Here is a 21,690-nt window from a genome sequence, read left to right on the forward strand (position 1 = left end):
TAGGTATCTAAACATTCGATGTAACACGTGGCTAAAACTAAGCAAAGGGAACCAAAACACCCTCTAAATATCACAAAGATGAACAGTAGCTCCATGGTTGGTAGAATGCATTGAGGTTCCAAGTTTGATTCTTGGCCTCTGCTATGGTTAATTGACACACTGCTTCTGCTCGAATTCAGTTTGCAGAGCAAGGCTACCTCGGTGAGATCCGTGAGGCAGCCCTTGTCAGAACTGAGGAACAACGCACACGACGGCAGCAACGACCTCCACTCCACACGCCGTCGCGATAACCCCCCAGCGCGGGCAAGCCAAAACCACAAACACCAGAAGGGCACGCGGACTCGCGGAGGCAGAGCTCTCCTCACCCCCTCAGGCTCAGCCATGGAGGTGGCCGCTCTCTCTCCCACCTCCCGCCCCCTCCCCCTCCTCTCCACCGCGCCAGCCCACCGCCTCCGCCTCCTCCCTCCCCGCTTCGTCTCCGGCCGCAGGCTCCGCCCCTCACCTCGACACCAAGGTAAGCCCCCCCTCCTCACGCTCACTGGGAGGCCTGCTCCTGTTCAAATTGTACAATCTGCAGCATCGGTTCCAGAGTTGGTACGGATTTCATGTGTGGGAGCGTATGTTGTGGTTGCAGGGTTTGGCTGCGTGAGAGATGGCTGGGGACAAAGGCATTCTGCTCGTGAGAACGGATTCTTCCTAACAAACAACTCGTCAGGTTCTATTATTCAGCATAACACCTCTGCCATTTTACTAGCAATTGGTAATTTGTTTGCGACTACTGTTCTCGTTCGACGTCACAATGTTTTCTCCCCTGATCTGCAGCCTCAGTAGAACCAGCAACCCAGGAAGTGGGCACCGCTATTCCAGGGGAGTGGAGCGGGGACGCAATACGGCGACGGTTCCTTGAATTTTATGCTGCCCGCGGCCATAAGATCCTCCCTAGCTCGTCGCTTGTGCCCGATGACCCAACAGTGCTCCTTACCATCGCAGGGATGCTTCAGTTCAAGCCTATATTTCTTGGCAAGGTGCATCTTATGAATTGCATAATGTTTTGTTAGTGCGTCTAAAATATATTTGTGGAAGGGACGCATGGCATCAGAACAAACAATTATGGTTTATGAATATCTGCTTCTATAAGATGGGAAATTCTGAATGTGGTCGGTAAAATGGGAAATGTTGCGCAAAATAGATAAGCATAAACACGTTGTTACCCATAGGGACATCTTGTATTCTTATTTACAGGGTTTTGGATGAGTGGTGTGTTTTGGAATTTGTGGGATGAACTAAATCATTACGATTCAAAAAAGTTCCTTCACTCCCTCCTAGTCCAAAGTTACCCCATACCTCTTTTTAGATTCATGTACGTTTTTATCTGTTGGTAAGGTGTTAAACAATCTGTTTTTATCTGTTGAAATGCATACATGTTTTATGCAAACAGCAGTTCTATGTGAATAAATAAAAGGTAAAACTTTATAACTGCAAGGACATTTTCTAAGGATTTATTCATAATCATTTATTTGAATGGGTAGAATAATCTAATGCTAATCTTAGCATGATCCTACATGTTTTTGGTAAATTTGTAACAGCAATAAGATTCTATCTCTATCTATAATCATATAATCCTGGCTTCAACATGCAACAGTTTCAGAATACTTCATTTTGATGTTCTTATATTGCCACGTACAGGAACCTAGGCGTGTGCCATGCGCCACTACCTCCCAGAAATGCATACGAACAAATGACATTGAAAATGTGGGACGCACAGCTCGACACCAGACCTTCTTTGAGATGCTTGGGAACTTCAGCTTTGGCGATTACTTCAAGAAGGAAGCAACCGCATGGGCATGGGAGCTGGCAACCAAGGAGTATGTACAGTTCCTTTATTCCTCATGGAGCTTGGTCTCCTTATTGGTGAATTATAAGCTGTTCATCTGAAAAGTTTGCCATGTGTTTGCGTATTACCATAGAGACATTCATACTCATATGCTTCTAGGATCTCAGAGTTGTCCTAACGCATTTGTATTGTCAGGCATCAATTGGTATTAACATGCTCTTTGTTACCTGGAAAGATAATACTTGCATTTGAACCATCAATGATTTGTATAAAACAGGAACTGGGTGATCAGTATTGCTGTAGTTCTGTGATTTCTGTCAGCGCTAATGATTGGCATGTCGGGCTTTACATTTCCAGTGATCAGAAAGCTTTTTACCCATGTCTTTAGTTCATTTAATTTTACAAGTTTTTGAGTATCTTGTTCTCATTCTCTTTATTTAGGTATGGGTTGCCTGCAGAAAGGCTGTGGATTAGTGTTTTCGAAGATGATAATGAAGCATTCAACATCTGGCACAATGAGGTCAGCTATCTAAAATTTATATTTGATTTTACCACATCTCACTACCAATTTAAGAGTACAGGAGCACAGTGCACAGTTAGAAAGCGAGCTATGTCTTAACCACATTTCATGATCTTTGCTCTTTGATAGCTTTTGTTTTATTTGACAACTGTAAACTGTAGTAGATGGTAGAGTACAGATTTACGGTTATGATTCATTGATCATCTTTAATTGTCAAAGAATGCATATTCTGTTCACAAGAGGCACAGGGGTTATATTTCATAACCTGTGGATGGCGTATGGCCGTTAAAAGATATTTGTTCCATATTAATTGGCAGTTGTCTTGCAGTATGAGTGATGGATTCTATATCTCTTTATTTTATGAAGGTTGGTGTACCAAAAGAGCGTATAAAGAGGATGGGTGCGGAAGATAACTTTTGGACTAGTGGCGCAACTGGACCCTGCGGACCATGCTCTGAAATGTATTACGATTTCTATCCTGAGAGAGGATCATCAGATGCGGTGTGTAAAGATGCCTGTGGAATTAACAGTTTAAAAAATTTACATGTTTTTTTATTGTATGTAAGAGATTCTCAATAACTGAAATTAGTGATATCCATATAGTTGTGTGCAGGATTTGGGCGATGATAGTCGATTCATTGAATTCTATAATCTCGTCTTTATGCAATACACCAAAAAGGATGATGGATCGCTAGAACCATTGAAACAAAAGAACATCGACACAGGAATGGGCCTTGAGCGTATGGCACGTATTCTTCAAAAGGTATTGCCTATCGTTTTTTTTCTCAGAAAATGATCTGCCATACTTTTTTTTTCTTAAGTTATGATCTAACTCAAAATTGTTATTGTCTATCATAGGTTCCAAACAACTATGAGACAGACTTGATTTTCCCAATTATAGAAAAGGCAGCTAGCTTGGCGTTGGTGTCCTATGCTAAAGCTGATGATGCTGTGAAGACAAATCTTAAAGTGTGTTATTCAGGATGTAGTACTTGCTTTATGACAAATATTGGGATACCTATAACCTTTGATTTTTTTTCTATTTTTCCAGATAATTGGCGATCACATGAGAGCGGTTGTTTATCTCATATCAGATGGGGTTCTTCCCTCGAATATTGGGAGAGGGTATGTTGTTCGAAGGCTAATAAGAAGAGTAGTTCGGACGGGTAGATTGATAGGTATAAGAGGTGATGGTCATGGAAATCCTGAAGGTGCATTTTTACCTGCACTAGCTGAGGTAGTGATCAGCCTTAGCACTCAGATAGATCCAGATGTCGAATCACGAAGGAAATCTATTATTGGAGAACTTCAAAGGGAAGAGCTACGATTTGTCCAGACCTTGGGAAGGGGTGAAAAGTTATTAGATGAACTTCTAGATGAGGCCTTACTAAGTGCTGGTAATAATGGAAATAAACCTTCTCTATCTGGAAAAGATGTTTTCCTTTTGTACGACACATATGGTTTTCCAGTAGAGATTACAGCTGAAATAGCTGGTGAACGAGGTGTCACTGTTGATATGAAGGGATTTGATATTGAAATGGAAAACCAAAGGAAACAATCTCAGGCTGCTCATAATGTGGTCAAACTTTCTGTAGGAAATGAGACTGAGATAGTCAAGAGCATCCCTGATACTGAATTTCTGGGATATGACTCTCTCTCTGCCACTGCTGTTGTTAGAGGTCTCCTAGTTAATGGAAACCCAGTTAATGAAGTTTCTGAAGGTTCTGAAGTAGAAATATTATTAGATCGGACACCATTCTATGCTGAATCAGGTGGTCAAGTTGGCGATAATGGTTTCTTATATGTGAATGGAGGTGCGGATAGAAAACAAACAGCAGTCATAGAAATCAATGACGTCCAAAAATCTATAGGAAATATATTTGTGCACAAAGGCACGATTAAGCAGGGATCTATAGAGGTTGGCAAGGAAATTGATGCTTCTGTTGATGCAAAGTTGAGGCAGGGGGCTAAGGTATGAAATTGTGGCATTGTATTGCTTCTTTTGGTTACCTCTTTTATTTTGTTGCTCATTTTTATTTGAAATTGCAGTAACTAGAGTTCTGATTTAATTACATGGTCTTTAGGTGGTCTTTAAACAAGAAACAAAGGAATATTATTCATGCCTTATGATAGCATCGCGTGTAACATTTCGGATCATATATGCAAATTTGTTAGTACTATAGATTATAACTTTTGTTTCGTGACTGTCATTGATTAGCTTAGCTACTATAGTTATAACCATTTTTTTTTTGTTAAAATTCAGACATGAACTCTGTTCAATGAATATCTTTACTGAAACAAATATTATCATGTCATTAGTCATTACATTTTTATATAACCTCGTTCTGTTTCTGGTACTGTGTAGGCCCATCATACTGCAACACATCTACTGCAATCTGCTCTTAAAAGTGTGGTTGGTTCAGAAACTTCACAGGCTGGTTCCCTTGTGGCGTTTGACCGTCTCCGATTTGACTTCAATTTCCATCGCCCCCTTTCTGAAGAGGAATTGGTGAAAATTGAATCACTCGTAAACCAATGGATTGGCAATGCAACGCATCTGGAGACAAAAGTCATGGCTTTGCAAGACGCAAAAAATGCTGGTGCCATTGCGATGTTCGGAGAAAAATATGGTGAAGAGGTTGGTATATCTTAAAACAAGATTAATGCTGAAGAGATTAAGATATTGCATTAGTGTGACTGTAAGAATCATGAAAGCTGATGCATTATGCATCTGAATTTAAAGGAGCAATTATGCCAAAAAAATTATTATGAATGGTAGAAGCAGTACTGTTAGAGCATCAGTAATGAGTATTTGCAAATGAGGATCTTAATTATCTTTAAGATTCATACTATTCAGTTTTTAGGAAAGCATAGAATCAATAGTGATGATGAAACTTATATTAATTTGTATTTTGCTCCAATAGGTCAGAGTCGTAGAGGTCCCTGGGGTCTCATTGGAACTCTGTGGTGGAACGCATGTCAGTAATACTGCTGAGATCCGTGGTTTCAAGATAATCTCAGAACAGGGAATAGCTTCTGGAATCAGAAGGATAGAGGCAGTCGCAGGTGATGCATTTGTCGACTATGTCTGTGCTCGGGACAACTACATGCGACGCTTGTGCTCATCCCTTAAGGTATGATGGCATTCGTATTGTAGAAAGCGTGCTCATTCCTTTCTTGTTTATCATGCTTCTGTTTGTCAGTTGGGCAGCTATACTTTTATTTATCCGATGGTCTTTATCTCCTGTTCAAATGGACTTTGGATTTGTTACTTCAAGTGTTTTGAACCCCGTTTGTAATTGAAATCTGCATGCCTCTTACTATTGATCACAGGCATGTGTGCTAATGTGCACTGCGTACTTGCAACTTTGCCCAAAAATTACTTGATTTGAGACATCATGTTAGTTATTTACATTGGTAGAGTGATTGACAGTATGTTTCTCCACTTACATTTTCCAATTGATGTTGTAACCGTGTGACTCATGTTTCAGGTTAAGGCTGAAGATGTGAATGGCAGAGTAGAAACGATTCTTGAAGAACTAAGAGCAACCAGAAACGAAGTATCAACTCTACGCAGCAAAATCGCGGTGCTCAAAGCAGCATCTCTTGCAAGTAAAGCCACAACCGTCGAACCCCACAATGTCAGGTACTTGCTTTAGTTATCGCCAAATGCATCCTCCACATCTCTACATGCCCAGTCTTCAAAGGTGCCATGTGCTACCAAAAGGGTGACCACCTCTCTCTCAACTCGAAAGTTGGCAAAGACGATCTGACCTAATATCTGTTTTCTGCAGGGTCGTGGTCGAGAACATGGGCGACGTGGACGCTGACGCGCTGAAAAGCGCCGCCGAGTACCTCATAGGCACCCTGCAAGACCCTGCTGCAGTGATCTTGGGATCAAGCCCGGGAGACGGTAAAGTCAGCTTGGTCGCCGCCTTCAGCCCCGCAGTCGTCAAGATGGGGCTGCAGGCAGGTAAGTTCGTTGGCGGCATAGCGAAGCTCTGCGGGGGAGGCGGCGGGGGCAAGCCCAACTTCGCGCAGGCTGGTGGCAGGAAGCCGGAGAACTTGCTGGACGCCCTTGAGAAGGCCCGAGACGAGATCGTCGCGGCGGTGTCGTCGAGTTCCAGCTGATCCTTCACTCCATATTTGATAGCAGTATATGCATAGGAAATGTAAAGGTGTGATGGCCATTGGGCATTGGCAGCCAGGAAAAAAAACAGTTTTGGATACTCTACGTTCTGTGCAGACGATGGAGCAGTTTTTGTCAGTTGTAACTAGGCAGCAATACCTGAGAGGAGGGGGCAAAAAATCACAATCAAAGTTTCATACCAAACAGACTTCGTTATCATTGTGGTGCCTTTTGTCAACCGGAGAACGGGAAGCTCTTCCGGAGATCACGAGGGGAAATGATGTAGCGAGAGTGGCTGTCCGCCCTTTCCGGGGCATTGCTGCCGCTGCCGGGCATCCAAAAGACCAAAACGATAGGAGGAAGGTTTCAAACCGGCACGTGCGTTCCCCTCCCACTCCCTGCCATGATTCCATCACACCGACATGCGCAGTCCGCCCCTACCCACTCCAATCATCCGCTTGCCGAGCCCATCGCCCCCCATGGCCCCAACCCCACCCAAACTACCCGAGTGCCCAGCCACCTCTGCCGAGGCAGCCATCACCGACAGGCGGGACCCGCACGGCGCCACAGCCCCATCGAGCCCAAGCGCCCAGAGGCGGGCCCGAGCCCAGCCGCAACCCAAGAAAAAGGCCAAAAAGTTGGAAGCGGCCGAGCCGCGACAGCGCGGGGGTGGAGGCGTTTGAAAAGTGTGGGTGGAGCACCTGGAGCCGCCGCCGCGGGCGCCAAATTACCCAACGGCCTCGCGTGAATTCTCGCCGCGTTGCCCCCATCCGACTCCGATCCCCGCAGATCTACGGGGTGGAAAGGACAATCGAAAAAAAATTTACTTCGAGCGGCAGAGGGATTCCCTACTCTCCTCCCCTTCCGTTCCCTCCCCCGCCCGCGCCGCGCCAACCAAACCCTCCCCCGAGCTCCCGCGCCCGCGATGGACGCCGCCTCCGCAGCCGCCGGGCCCTCCTCTTCCGCCGCTGAAGCCGCGGCCGCCGGTCCCTCCTCTTCAGCCGCGGCCGCGAGGCCCTCCTCCTCCTCCGGCGCCGAGCCTCCCGCGGCCGCCGCCCAGCCGCCGCCTCCGGCGGCGGCTCCGCAGGTGCTGTTCCAGGTGCCCGTGCAGGTCGGCGGCGCCAGCAGCGGGAGCGGGAGCAGCGTCGCGCGGGCCTGCCGGCACCACGCGTACAGCCGCAAGCAGAAGTCGCTCGGCCTGCTCTGCTCCAAGTAAGCCTCTCCCGCCTCGTCCTAGTCCGCGTCGAACCCCCTCCCCCCTCGTGGGCTCGTGCCGTGCGGCGGTGCTCTGACCTAGGTTCGCTCCCCGCGGCGGCGGCGGTGGGGGGTTGGCTGCAGCTTCGTGGCGCTGTACGACCGGGAGGACGTGGAGACGATTGGGCTGGACGACGCGGCCAAGCGGCTCGGCGTCGAGCGCCGCCGGATCTACGACATCGTCAACGTGCTCGAGAGCGTCGGGGTGAGCCGCGGTTTCCCCCCAGCTCTCGTTCTTTTTCTGCTTCCAATCTTGATCGATGTGCGCTCAATTCTTCGGGGCTTGCAGATTCTTGTGCGGAGGGCCAAGAATCGGTACACGTGGCTCGGATTCGGGGGAGTCCCTGCAGCGCTGAAAGAGCTCAAGGTCTGTCTAGGTTCCCCCCTTCTCCATTCCCACCACTTTGATTTTCATCTTACCTCCAAATTATAATCCCGTTGCTCATAATTTACCCCCTTTTCTCATTGTTCGGTTTGATCAGGAGAGGGCGTTGAGGGAGATGTCCGGATCACCAGTGTTACTGCCCATGGAGGAGTCATCCACTGCTAATGTTAGTTTCTTCTAGTTGATTCAGTTGCCCTTGGCCGTGGTACAAGTTACTTGCTGCTAAAATTACCATTTCCTCTGGATTTTGTGGTTGCAAAGCTCTCTGACGATGAAGATGATAAATTGGAGGATGGTGATGAGGATGCTGAGAGCGAGAAGCTCAGCCAGTCCATTGACAATACATCTGATAAGCCTGACGCACCTGGCTGCCGCCTTAGATCTGGTATAGCTGCTTAACCTTGTTCCTGCTACACCTGGTGACTTCTATGCTATACGCGGACTTGGAGTTTGAGTGCTGTAATTGCAGATCATCGGAAGGAGAAGTCCCTCGGGTTGCTCACTCAGAATTTTGTCAAGCTCTTCCTCACCATGGAGGTGAGTGGCACTGAATTTGTCCCCTGTTCTGCGGCGTTTTCCCTTTGAGATTGACTTTAATGGGGTTTCCATCTGGTGCAGGTTGAGACGGTCTCACTGGATGAAGCTGCTAGGCTTCTCCTTGGAGAGGGACATGCTGAGAGCAATATGAGAAGTTAGTGCATGCATTTCTTTGTTTAGTTCCATGCTTGTGGCTATGCTTTTCCTATCCAAGTAGAACTCAGATGATCCTAATATTTGTGATGCAGCTAAAGTTCGGCGATTGTATGACATTGCCAATGTACTATCTTCTTTGAACCTCATTGAGAAGGTAGGCTCTTGATCGCCTGCCGTTTCAATTGAATGGAAATGATTATTCTGCTTAGCATTGATTCTTCGACTGTTTTGGTTCAGACACAGCAAGCTGAGACAAGAAAGCCTGCGTTCCGGTGGCTGGGCCAAGCAAAGCGAATGCAAGAGAACAATGTCACGGTTGCTCTAGCCCCTGTCAGGCCCAATAAAAGAGCATTTGGTACTGATCTTACAAACATTGACAATAAGCGGGGCAGGTTGGACTCCGCAATGGAGAACAAAGCCAAGCTCATGCAGGGTGCTGGCAACATAGTGAAGACTTTTGAGAGGCAGCTGGGGCAAGGAAACAGGAGTGACTTTGTTTATGGGCCCTTCCACCCTGCTGTTGCAAAGAAACAGGAAACTGATGATCACACCATTAAGCAGAAGGAGAGAAGGACCATTCAGGACTGGGAAAACCTTGCTGTGTCCTTCCGTCCGCAATACCAAAACCAAGGTGAGCTTAACATATCCTTCCCAAATGATTCAGACTTACTGAATCTTGTTTAAAGAAACAAAACTGCATTTTTTAAAAGAGTCTGGAAAATACATTAGTTACTGTGAAATGTTATGATGAAATGTTAAAGGTTTGGTAGATTTTCTAGAGATTTATATTGTCATAAATGTCAAATTTTAGCTTTCCACCTCTAACAATGTACTATATAATAAACGAATCAAGTAGCAATACTACTACTTGCCTTATTAGTTGTGCACTTAATATTGTCTGCAGTACGATGTCTAAAAAGCAACATCAACACCAACAGCCAGTAAAACCATAAAGGCGATTATATATGTGACCTAAACTCAGATACGAAAGAAACATTTACATTTTACAATTGAAAGTTCTTATTCTAAAACCAGTCAAGGCTTAATATTTCCATGTTATTACTAGTGATAGATATTTCTGATGGGTTTACACACAGGTTTTGTATTTTTGACAGTTATGCCGTAGGTTCCCTTGTGCTGTTTCTGTAAATCTACTATTGAGAGTTGATGTTGATACTTTGAAGAGCTGATTGGGTTGAGCTTAACACAATTTCTTCCGCGTTTTCCTGTTGCAGCGTTGAATGATCTTTTTGGTCATTATGTGGAAGCATGGAAATCATGGTACTTGGATCTTACACGGGAAACATCATCATGAAATAGAATTTTGGCAGGTCTGTTGTAAATCAATTCCAGTAGGCAGATCAACTCAGTTGTTGATGCATGCTTAGGAACTGATTTGTACAAGGTGTAATAAAAAACAAAGGCAATGTTGGCCTTTGATTGATTGTGTTTACTCAAATGCAAGGAATGAGGCCATTTTATCAAAAAGGAAAAAAGGCAGAAAAATTGACCGATAGTCACATTGTTTGTTGACAATCACTCCATAGTCAACACTAAAGGTTACCATTTCCAGTATTTGTTTCGTTGTTCTATCAAACAGCATAAAGGAGTTGGTTTGGTATGATCACCAAGACACCAAGCCTCATTGGGAAACAGCTTAAGGCCTTTTTTTTTTTTTTGCATTTCTTGACCATTCTTGAACTTGAATTTCTGACGAGTTTGTCTGATCTAATGCTGCCTCCTGGATTCTGTCTGATCTAATACTGCCATCTGTTTAAATGATACATCCATCTGAAACACCTGTGTTTGATCCCACTAATTCATTGACTGATTACAAGAGCATGAGCTAGTTGTTTACACAGGTTGCACCAACAGAAGAAATCAGTCAATTAAATCACAACCAATAACATCGACCGCATCCAGGCTATATTCTAGCGTTTGAGGTAGGAATTTACCAAGCAGATGTAAGTCATGATGATGTATAATCAAGCTCGCAGTTTCACAAACTGCACAAGGAACGCACATCACCCAGCTATCAGTAGCAGTAACCAAATGAACATTGGCTGACAATTTATCAGACAGGCTGTAGGCACAGCAAATCGACATGACAGATAAGCATGAATATCAACCATGGGTGACGCAACACTCATCAACCATCGCACACAGAGGAAGTCATACCAATCACATCACTCATCAACCATTGCACACACAGGAAGTCATCATCAATCACAACATTCATCGACCATCGCACACATAGGAAGTCATGACCAATCGCACTCATACGGTACTTTCAATAAGAGGTATCGGCTGTGCTTCAATTTATGGATGACATGGGTACAATCGACAATAGCCATTTAAGCAGAGCAGTCAACAGCCAAGCAAAATGCTTCACTTTGGCTCAGTGAAGAACTTGTTAATCGCTGGCATGATTTCAGGGGTCTTGTCATGCACAAAGCTCCTGAGGCCGTGCATTGCGTAACGCCTCCCCTCCTCATGATTTTCAAGGACACCAGCTGCCCTCCCTGCCTTGTTTACCCTGTAAAATTCAAGCAATTTAGATCGCAAATCAAGCATGCACATGGTTCTTTAACTAAAAAGTAATTGGACAGCATGAATTAAAACAATTCATATAAGTGGTGTTACAACGATACGAAACCAAGTTGTAGTTATAGAAAGCCATTTTCTTTGCATTATAATTTATACAGATCACACCACACATGTAAAAAACAGCAATTCATTAGCCCCACTTGAACTTAAGAAGAACAAGAGTCCAAGATCACAAACAGTAAACATGTATGCATACAGCATTGGTTATACAGGAGGGGTACATGTTACACACACACACAAACAGCTCAAACTTGTGGCTTTTCATGCAACAAGAGGTACTACATGCATGATCAAGCTCATGCTTTTACTCAAAAGAAAATAATTACCAGCATGCAACTACACTAACAAGATGTCCTCCAAAAAACAAAAGGACATGCATACAGTTTGGCTGTGGCATTTTCCAACCTTATGTTACGCTTCCAAAATTAACCGAGTCCTGAATTCAACTCCTACCAAAAAATTTACTTCATGTATTTGGACCCTTTATATCTTGGAACGATTGACTTCCTACGAAAGGTCTTGTAATTTTCAACCTTGCCGACCAGAAAGAACGAATTTCCCAACATAGAAAAACTACAGCCACAAAATTTCACCTGATGGATACAACCATAGCCTGGTAAGTCAACTCCAACCCATGGGTCTAACAGTCCAAACGAGGAAGAACTGAAGGGTACTGACTAGTGAACTTGAACTACTTATAGACCACTCAACGAAAGCACCCAAACCCAGCAGATCTACGCTGCTCCAGCACGCACAGCACATCTCTTGCAAGGATCAAACGGGTAAAAGAGTGAAGAGTCCAGATCCGGACCTGACTTCCGGGTTGCCGGTGATGTTCCTGAAGAGCTGAAATCCACAGATGCCGACGGCCACGCCCGTCGCCGCGAACAGAGGGTACACCTGCACGGCGGCGGAAGCCCCATAAGCAAAGCTCATCAGAGAGAGAGAGAGAGAGAGAGAGAGAGTTGACGAAGCGACCGAGGAAGTTCACCTCGGGTCGGACCCAGCGGCTGGCCATCGGAGTCGGAGGCTCTTCGGACTGCGAGGCGACCGCGACGGCGGAGAAGGATGGGGAAAGTGGAGGCTGGAGAGGCGACGGCGGAAGAGGGGGAGCGGGCGGAGTGGGTGGGGCGATTTTATCGGCGTCCGGTCGCTTGGAGCTTATCGTCCGAAATGACGCTTCTACCCTCCTATTTGCTTTTTGTTTCCTTTCGGTCGCCCACTGTTTGTTTCAGTACACAGGAATTATTATCTTTTTAAGAGAGTTTTTTTTAAAGGGGGCTTTTTAGGATAGTACACATGAACAAGCCGCTACATGCTGGTAGAATTTTATTTCCTTTAAAAAAATAAATATATAGGGCTTGTTGCACGCCACTGTTGACATGTCATAGGTATGCGGTATCGTAGCCGTGCTATCGAAAATCAACGTCACATTTCATAGCATGAAATCTTATTTTTCTATGCGGCTCCTAGCTTTTTATGACTAATCAAGCAAGAACCATAATTATTATAGGCTCCGCCATGTTAGGCGTGGAGTGTTGCCACATGCAAGCAAAGACGCGCATAGACTACCCAAGTGATATGTTGTAGCATTTGAATAGCGTTGCGTTTACGTATTTTTCTTCAAAAAATACAGTATGTGCTTGATTGCACGCCACCTCTGACATGTCATAGGTATGGTGGTGCCGTATCCGTGTCATCAAAGATCGACACCACATTTTATGATGTGAAATCCTTGTTTCCTCATGTGGCTCCCAACTTTTTATGACCAACCAAACAGTAACCATGATTATTATGGGTGACCATAGATTGGGCGTGGCGTGTTGCCTTGTGCAACTAAAGACGTCTAGACTACTCGAGTGATATACTTTAGCATTTAAATAGTGTCACGCTTACGTAATTTTCTTTAGAAAAGATAAATTTATAGGGCGTGCTTGGTTGGACACCACCCCTGACACATCATAGGTGTGGTGGTGCTATAGCCGTGTCATTGAAAACCAACGTCACATTTTATGGCATGAAATCCTTATTTTCCTATGCGGTTTCCAACTTTTTATGATCAAGCAGCAACTATGATTATTGTGGGTCGTCGCGTGGCGTGTTGCCGCTTGCAACTAAAGGCACCCATAGACTGTCCGAGTGATATGCATTAGTATTTTTGATAGCGTTGCATTTACGTAATTTTCTTCCAAAAATAAATACATAGAGCGTGTTTGGTTGCATGTCACCACTGACACGTCATATGTGTAGCGGTGGCGTAACCATGTCATTGAAAATCGGGGCCACATTTTATAGCGTGAAATACTTGTTTTTTCATGTGGGTCTCTTAACTTTTTATTACCAACCAAGCAGGAACCATGATTATTGTAGCCCCTGCGGTTACGTGTGGCGTGTTGCTGCCTGCAACCAAAGCCGCCCATAGACTGCTCAAGTGATGCACATTAGCATTTTTGGTAGTGTTGAGTTTATGTTATTTTCTTCCAAAAATAAATATATAGGGCCCGCTTGGTTGCACGCCACGTCATAGGTGTAGCGTAGCCGTTTCATTGAAAATCAATGCCACATTTAATGGCGTAAAATCCTTGTTTCCTGTGTGCGGCTTCCAACTTTTTATGACCAACCAAGCAGCAACCATGATTATTATGGGCCATCGTAGGTTAGGCGTGGTGTGTTACCGCGTGCAACTGAAGGCGCCCATAGACTGCCCGAGTGATATACATTAATTAGCATTTTCGATAGCGATGCACTTACGTAATTTTCTTCCAAAAATAAATACATAGGGCGTGCTTGGTTGCACACCACCACTAATACGTCATAGGTGAGACGATGCCGTAGCCGTATCATTAAAAATCGGTGCCACATTTTATGATGTGGAATCCTTATTTTCTTGTGCATCTCTCAGCTTTTTATTACCAACTAAGTAGCAACCATGATTATTGTGGGCTGCCGCATGTTACGTGTGATGTGTTGCCGCCTACAATCAAGCTGCCCACAAACTGCCCGAGTGATACTTGTTAGCATTTGAATAGCATAGGGTCTACGTGATTCAATAAAAACGTAAGTGGTAGTTCAAGTGGCAAACATTGCGTAAAGGAAACATACCTGATAGAAATTATAGGTAATGCAAGCTTCACATGAAATTTTGTACATTCTGTCATCACTTACTTGTTACTCCCTCCGTTCCAAATTGTAGGTTGTTTTGGCTTTTCTAGATTCATAGATATTATTATGCATATCTTTGAATCTAGAAAAACCAAAATGACCTACAATTTGGAACGGAGGGAGTACCACACAATTTGTCGTCGCTTGCTAGTTACCACATAATTTTGCTTGCACATTGATCTTGATCATTGTTTTTGTAATTTGCCAAAAAAAAATTAAGAAATCATGCCTTTTCTATTTTTTCTTGCAGCTATTTAAGGCTTTACTAGATTATAGTTGGAGCAACGGAATGACGATAAGTAGTCTAGGAATGACTGATAAGTAGTCTAATAAGACCATTTTTAGTGGAGGTTTTATCAAGAGTTTCATAGTCATTAAATAACATACCACATCAGTAATTTTTGGCAAGGTCATTAATTATGAGGAGAGGGAGTTTCATCATATGTGAGAGGAGTTTCATCACCATAAAACCTAGCAAGCACAATTATGAAGTTCTCAACCTTGGTAACGGTGCTATAAAACTGTGTACTGAGACTGGTCTAAGGATGATGGCTTGATGATACGACTTATTTTAACATAGCACAGATGCATATGTCTACGTAATAAATATATATGTACCCAATGCTATGAATACACGCCCATAATAAGTCTTAACAATTTTTATATAGTAATGTTGATTGGCACTATGGTTACACATATGGTAACATAGCACATGCACATGTAGGAAGGGTAATCAGAGCACAGTTGGTAATCAGAGCTTTCGGTGATAGATTCTTGAATTAGTTTTTTTCCTTAAAATTGACTTAATAAAACCTGACACACATGCACATGTAGGAAGGGTAATTGCTTGCTTACCTTTTTATTTGAGGTGTTAATTTGTTTTAATTCCATGTTAAATTGTTTATTGATGCTTTAGATTTGTATAGTGTATTGCTTGATACCCTGATGCAATATGTTATTATCGTCCATGAGGAAGGATAATATTATTGCTATTTGGCTTTGAAGTTGATTGGTTGTTGTCCATGCTTGTGGTTTGTTGAGATTATTTGTTCTCACTACTTTGTTATATAAACTGCTAGTGTTGGCTTTAAACCATATTATGTTTATTGTATTGAGACCCTTGGTGTTAGAATTTAATTTTTTCCAAGTAGGAGGTTGTAGGTGCTGAGAGTTTTGTTGTTATTAGGACACATGAAGTTTGAATGTCTAAAGAGTATCAATAGTTTGGTAGTGCAGATGGGTGGAGTGAAGGGCCCCCACAATGCCTTTTCTGCATTATTATGTGAGGTTACCCAAGTGTTAGGTTACGAACCAACTATCCATATTCGAAACATATGATTGAGTGGCGGATGGATTGGCCCCCATTCTATACACATTAATCATTTGATCTCGACATATTGGAGTGGTGGATCGTGATGTCCCTTGACCATTAGTTTGGAGTGACAGTGTTGCAGCCTATCAGTAGCATAGCCGATACTGTGTAGAGGCATTATAGTGCCAACCTTCGAGACATCTTTAGTATGATGCTAATGGGGTTGTTGTCATGCAGCAGAGAAGTTTGATCTAGTTCTAAGAGACCTTGTGTCTAAGTCAAGGGATGGTGATGTTGTATTGGTGTGGCTTACCTTATTCTTTTCATCGGTGGAAGCGTGATGCTTTGTTTTAAACAATCGTTTGTAGAAGATATTGTGAGAAAAATATTATGGTTGTTAATGGTTTCTAGGCTAATTCATTAGTCTTTGTCTGTAAGTCAGACAAATTGGTTAAGTGTGGTTAAGTGTAGCATGGTTTTAGACAAGTGACATCTTTTAAGGTCAAGCTGGTGATCCTATGTAAGGGTTGACATTTGAGGTGTTTTCAGCGGGTAATGTTAAGACAAAATTAATTGATGCGGTTACCGCCCCAGTATCAGCTACGTCTATGCCAAATAAGAAGAATTGTGAAGCTTGAGCTCTAGGAGGTATCTGAAATACCAAGCTATGACCAATTTTATTTTAGCTTCGTAGCTCCAATCTTAATCTCAATAGTTGTGACTGTTGAAGTTGAGTTCTTTTATTGTTGTGGATATTCTTGAGGTGGAATTCGGGGACGAATTCCTTTAGGGTTGGGGGGGAAAGCAAGAGAGAATGTAACACCCTAGAGTGGTCTTCTATGTCCAGGATAGAAAATACATGAGTTATGATTACAAGCTTTACTTGACTCACTGGACTACGTATTGGAGAAAAATACGCTTTATGTGTTGGAAAGCATAAAAGAGTTCAAGTTCGACTAGGAGTTTGAAAGAGTGGCAAAAGGTTGACTTTTTGAATGGTTGACCGAATGGATGATCCGAGACCATAGATGCGTAGATCTCGTCGAAGGCATTCCGCTTGATATCTCACATGTGATATTTGGAGTTAAGATCATGATGTTTTATTGGATCAAAATTTTGATGGATGAGATGACTCAAAAGAACAATTAGATTAGAGGAGACCCTATTCTACCGTGACTTAGAGCAACCTCAAAAACTCCCTTAAAATTGCTCCAAAACCTTATTTAGGGGAAAAATAAAAAAACTTGCTTCCAACAGCTCCCCCATCCTTCCTGTCAAAATACGCGAACGTCAAAAATACCTCCGTCGCCCCGCATATATGTGCGAGTCCGGTCCTTCCCCAATCACCCCGAACACCATTGGAGCACGCCTTCATCGACGCCAAGGGCAACTCGATGTGGAGGCGGCAGAGCTCCTTGAAGGAGTGGAGCACCTCGGAGGGTGAGTGGTGGGAGACGTCCGCGGCGGGCATGGGCAGGGAGGCGGGCTGCCGCTCGAAGCGCTGGGAGACGGCCGCTGCGGCGGGGGAGAGGATCTGGCCAAGCTCGTGGATGGGCCTGGCGATGCCATCGAGCAGGACGCATGCGATGTGTGAGCGCGCCGTGGCCGCGCGCGGCCCGGTGCCTGGTGCTGCTACTGGTGCAGCGGCGGGGAGCCAGGTACCGGGGGCGCGGGGTGCGGCGGGTCATCGGGGATGACGCAGTCGACGTAGACGAAGACAAATTCGACGAGCGGGACGAGCGCGTGGAACCGGCGCGAGACGAGTTCTAGGAAGCTGCTGGAGTCCAATAGAGGGTCCACGTGCTGACGTGGCCAGTTTTGAAGTATTAGAGAGTTTATTATTGGGGATCTGCTGTAGGATGATATGATTTTAGGAGAATAAATTTTTATTAAAGCCCCTAATAGATAGTTTTGGGGGAGATTTTTTTAAAACTCTTGGAGTTGCTGTTACACCCCTCCCCCTTTTCCACGCCGCCTCCTCCTTAGTGTTGCCCCTCCCTCTCCCTCATGTCTATTTGCACACAAAGCGAAGGATGCCTTTCCCCCTCTGACTGCTGTTGCACCAAAGATCATAGAGAGATAGATGGGAAAGGAAAAAAAAGAGGAGAAAACGGATTGTGGAGGACAAGAGAATCAGGAAGAGGTGCGCATTCGCTATCTTCCTCATCGTTGGCTTGTTATTCTTCAAGGAAAAACCTCGGGGTGAGACCCCATGGACTTCCCTCCCTCTTTGGATGAGATTTGTCGCCAGCGGTCATCCGTTTTCATTGGATTAGTTGGGACATTAGATCTTTAATCTCATCTTCAGTCTCTGCAGAATAGCAGATCGGGCAGTTTCTGTCCATCATTGTTTTGGCCCATGATACAGCCCGAATTATTTTTTCCACCTATAGAACTTTTCACAAAGGAGTCAAAGCGCTTTCCACGAAGACCTAATTCATAATTTTTGGCCATATAGTTTAAGAGATATTGCAGTTCAAATATGGTTGTCGTATTCTAATAAGTTTCTGAACAGTAATAGATCTATTCAGTTTTAAGGTACCTTAAAGACATAATCAGCTCCTCAAATGAAATACCAAAGTTTTAGAGTTTTTGTCGATCTTTCCAGATTGGTGTAGAGCATAATTTTCAGTTGGCTATAACTCCAGATATGAAATTCTAAAGTGGATTGTTAGTTTTGTGTTGTCAGATTCAACACTTGAGGTTGCTACAATAATTAATTAATCTTAGTGGTTTTTAATGCAAAGAGCCATATAACCAAAGTTATGGATAATATAATTTTTCATTCTCTGGTAAAGTTTCATAATTTTTTGATGAGTGGTTTAGTAGACAAATTCTATAGTCTGAATTGAAATGAAGTTTGCTTTGTAAATAACAATATTTTGACCAATGAAAGTGGTTCTCCCTTCTCTGTAGTTTCTGAAAATGTATTTATTTGCTAGCATTGCTTTTGTAGATTAAAAGTTAAAAAAAGAGAAGTGTTGTTACTCTTGTAGGATGATTGTGGTTTTGCTGTTTTTGGTCTTTCCTGTATGTTTAAGGGTTCAGACATAGGAACGATATGCCTATTGTTCGTATGTTTGTAGTTTCTGAAGATGTATTTATTTACTAGCATTGCTTTTGTAGATTAAAAGTTACAAAAAAGAGAAGTGTGGTTACTCTTGTAGGATGATTGTGGTTTTGCTGTTTTTGGTCTTTCTTGTATGTTTAAGGGTTCAGACATAGGAGCGATATGCCTATTGTTCGTATGTTTGTTTGAATTGTATGTATTGAGTTCATGATGCTAAACATGTGGTATTGCTCCAGATCGTGCCTAGTGCCGTTTGCATCATCACTTTGAGGCAAGTAAACGTAGCAGTGGTTTTGCTACAGCTTTAACTTGTTGTTTGTTCTGCTATTCTAATAAATTCAGAAACCTAACCAAAGAAATAATCCTTCACTAAAGAATAAAGATTATATGATTTGTTAAATTACTTTCTATAATAATACTTGTGGTTGTTTACTCCATCATGAGGTAAGAGGTATGTTTATATACGTGGTTGTATGTGGCATAAGTGGTAAACTTACTTGCAGTTGCACCATATCATTTCATCATATTGCATTGCACATCATTCGTGGATGTCGCCACTTGCTGGCCGCGACCGTACTGGTACAACATTGTATGTTGCCCGAGGAGGGGTACGATGCAGCTTCATACCTTGTTGGGTATGGAGGCAGTGGACATGGCATTTGTATTGCATTTGCACTCATTGTGGTTTATATATTTGAATATTATGCATCGACATGGAAGTGAATATGAGGTCTTGATCATCTAAAGAAAAGATGCGGTCGTGGTTAATTCATTTTTGTTCATATGAGGATGACTTTCACAATGATTCGGTTTATCTTAATTTATCATGTATCTATGTTTAAATTCATGAATAATGAACTCGTAGTTTAAATAACATGTTAAAGCAGTTTGCTTGTTGAGATTTATTCTCGCACCCCTTTTATCATTCTAGGTGCTTGAGTGGATGTTTTGCTTGAAGGGATGGGATTAGCTAGACGTCTTCACATCTTTGCCACTTTCTATTTATAATAATGATGATACATTTGTCTTGCTGTAATGAATATAGAGTAGATCTTGTGGTGATCATTTGTGGTTTCTTAATAATGAGTGTGGCTGGCCTTTGTTAATTGTTGTCTTGTTAGGTTGCTCATTAAATACTAGTGTGTGGTTTACCTTTATATATCATGTATGTTATTGCTTCTGCATTTTACTCTGTTTATAGGGTTGCTGCTGAGTTTTTGTACTCCAGTGCGTGAGAAGGGTCCTTTAGTGACATCTTGGGCTTTGTAGCGCCTGGGGTGTTACAACTTAACAATTTCAGATTTAACCTACATGCCAAAAATCTTGGCAACAATAGCTGAATTTCGCAACAACGCAACGTATGTAAACACGTCGAGACCGGCTCGACAAGGAGAGTTAGCATTTACTTCCTCCGTCCCAAAGCAAGTGTTTGTTTAGAAAATTTCAGACACATTAGTAGTAGTGAGAAGTGAACATATTGCCCCTAATTACTCATATTAGTTGAGGTTAATGCATGTGTATTGGAACAAGAGAAATAGCACCAATTGATCATTTAATTGGCTTCATATACTTGTCCATACTTTTTTATTGGTATGAGTATTGTTTTAATTAAATGAGGTTCCCTAGGAACTGAAATAACACAAAGTACAAAATTTAAAGGCTAAAAAAATATTTATTTTGGGAGGGGGAGTACGGAGTAGCAAACGGTGGGCTGTGGCGAGCGGGGCACTCTTGTCATTTGGAAATGCTTAGCCCCGTGACCTGTCACGTACTCACGTCCCGCGCCGAAAGCATATTCCAGTGCACTTGGCACAAAACAGGTCGCGTCCTGAGCGAGCCGTGTTCGCGAGCAGGGAGGAATGGAGCACCGTGACAGTGGCGTCGAATGCCACGAAAACGTATTGAATTAAATATGCTCAGATTTCTTTGGGAAGGGTGATATCTTTTTCTTTTTCCTGAAAGAAGTCGGCGTCCAACAGCTCTCTCTATCTTTAAGGTCAAACTTGCAAATCTTGCGTCACTCCGTCCGCCCCAACTACCCTGGCTGCTTCCGCGGAGAGCCATTTTAATATTGCGCGTACGGTACGACACTTATCGCCTTGGCTGCTCGGCATACCGAGAAGATATGTTCAAGCCCCAACTGCCCTCATCCCACAGACAAAATCACAAAAATGATATCATCTTCTCATGGAGACTACACATCGGATCATCTTGCCTCGAATAGATGTGACACGTCCAATTCAAATCGGGATGTGCAAATCGAAGAAGCAATTCATCCAAAGTTCCAAACAAGAGAGCAAAAGCTATCCAAAGCAGCAGAACCTATGATCGGAAACAACACCCTTTTTTTTTAGATTAAAAACAACACCATTAATCACCTTCTCACAGCTGGAAAAAAAAAAGAACCACACGAACACCGCGGTCGGCGCTGGGGAATTGGGATGTGCTATCTGGGCAAATCAGGTTGAATGTAAACGGGCCCGATCGGAATGAAAGCCCAGCAGGCAGCTACTAGACTACTACTACTGCGATGAATTGACGGCTGGGCCACCAACGTTAGATTGACAGGTGTTTGTGCCTGTGACTTCTCCGGATGTTAAAAGATTTAGATTATCAACTTGAGGCTGCAAAATCATCCGGCCACTAAAACAGGCCATCTAGTTGCTAATTGTAATCATAGAAAATAACGCATCATCAAAATAGAATAAGAAAATAGAATAATGT

At 43.3% G+C, this 21,690-nt stretch overlaps 3 protein-coding genes across 3 annotated transcripts; 2 read left to right on the forward strand and 1 right to left on the reverse strand.

Annotated features, from left to right (window-relative positions):
• Positions 1 to 343: 343 nt before the first annotated feature.
• Positions 344 to 6,702, forward strand: LOC101761747 (alanine--tRNA ligase, chloroplastic/mitochondrial). Its single transcript, XM_004965067.3, has 13 exons — positions 344 to 514; positions 635 to 715; positions 823 to 1,025; positions 1,687 to 1,865; positions 2,276 to 2,354; positions 2,721 to 2,855; positions 2,968 to 3,117; positions 3,213 to 3,323; positions 3,406 to 4,326; positions 4,720 to 4,992; positions 5,279 to 5,488; positions 5,846 to 6,000; positions 6,149 to 6,702. Exons 1-13 carry the CDS (start codon positions 382 to 384, stop codon positions 6,483 to 6,485), a joined length of 2,967 nt encoding a protein of 988 aa, XP_004965124.1. The 5' UTR covers positions 344 to 381; the 3' UTR covers positions 6,486 to 6,702.
• Positions 6,703 to 7,165: 463 nt separating this feature from the next.
• On the forward strand, positions 7,166 to 10,454 carry LOC101784328 (E2F transcription factor-like E2FE). Its single transcript, XM_004966801.3, has 10 exons — positions 7,166 to 7,695; positions 7,822 to 7,942; positions 8,027 to 8,104; positions 8,220 to 8,288; positions 8,384 to 8,507; positions 8,592 to 8,659; positions 8,741 to 8,813; positions 8,908 to 8,969; positions 9,053 to 9,446; positions 10,051 to 10,454. The coding sequence occupies exons 1-10, from the start codon at positions 7,409 to 7,411 to the stop codon at positions 10,128 to 10,130; spliced, it is 1,356 nt and encodes a 451-aa protein (XP_004966858.1). The 5' UTR covers positions 7,166 to 7,408; the 3' UTR covers positions 10,131 to 10,454.
• A 531-nt stretch (positions 10,455 to 10,985) lies between these two features.
• Positions 10,986 to 12,600, reverse strand: LOC101762161. Its single transcript, XM_004965068.4, has 3 exons — positions 12,414 to 12,600; positions 12,234 to 12,322; positions 10,986 to 11,351 (listed from the first exon to the last, which is right to left on the reverse strand). The coding sequence occupies exons 1-3, from the start codon at positions 12,438 to 12,440 to the stop codon at positions 11,204 to 11,206; spliced, it is 264 nt and encodes an 87-aa protein (XP_004965125.1). The 5' UTR covers positions 12,441 to 12,600; the 3' UTR covers positions 10,986 to 11,203.
• Positions 12,601 to 21,690: the final 9,090 nt, after the last annotated feature.

Source organism: Setaria italica, chromosome IV, assembly GCF_000263155.2.
Source record: "Setaria italica strain Yugu1 chromosome IV, Setaria_italica_v2.0, whole genome shotgun sequence".
Lineage (NCBI taxonomy): Eukaryota > Viridiplantae > Streptophyta > Magnoliopsida > Poales > Poaceae > Setaria > Setaria italica.

Coding starts and splice junctions, on each gene's coding strand:
- LOC101761747 (XM_004965067.3), top strand. CDS start 382: ATGGAGGTGGCCGCTCTCTCTCCCACCTCCCGCCCCCTCCCCCTCCTC. Junction 1,026..1,686: donor AGCCTATATTTCTTGGCAAG/GTGCATCTTATG, acceptor TGCCACGTACAG/GAACCTAGGCGTGTGCCATG. Junction 3,118..3,212: donor TGGCACGTATTCTTCAAAAG/GTATTGCCTATC, acceptor TGTCTATCATAG/GTTCCAAACAACTATGAGAC.
- LOC101784328 (XM_004966801.3), top strand. CDS start 7,409: ATGGACGCCGCCTCCGCAGCCGCCGGGCCCTCCTCTTCCGCCGCTGAA. Junction 7,943..8,026: donor ACGTGCTCGAGAGCGTCGGG/GTGAGCCGCGGT, acceptor CGGGGCTTGCAG/ATTCTTGTGCGGAGGGCCAA. Junction 8,814..8,907: donor TGCTGAGAGCAATATGAGAA/GTTAGTGCATGC, acceptor TTTGTGATGCAG/CTAAAGTTCGGCGATTGTAT.
- LOC101762161 (XM_004965068.4), bottom strand. CDS start 12,440: ATGGCCAGCCGCTGGGTCCGACCCGAG. Junction 12,323..12,413: donor GCCGCTGGGTCCGACCCGAG/GTGAACTTCCTC, acceptor GCCGCCGTGCAG/GTGTACCCTCTGTTCGCGGC. Junction 11,352..12,233: donor ACCGGCAACCCGGAAGTCAG/GTCCGGATCTGG, acceptor TGAATTTTACAG/GGTAAACAAGGCAGGGAGGG.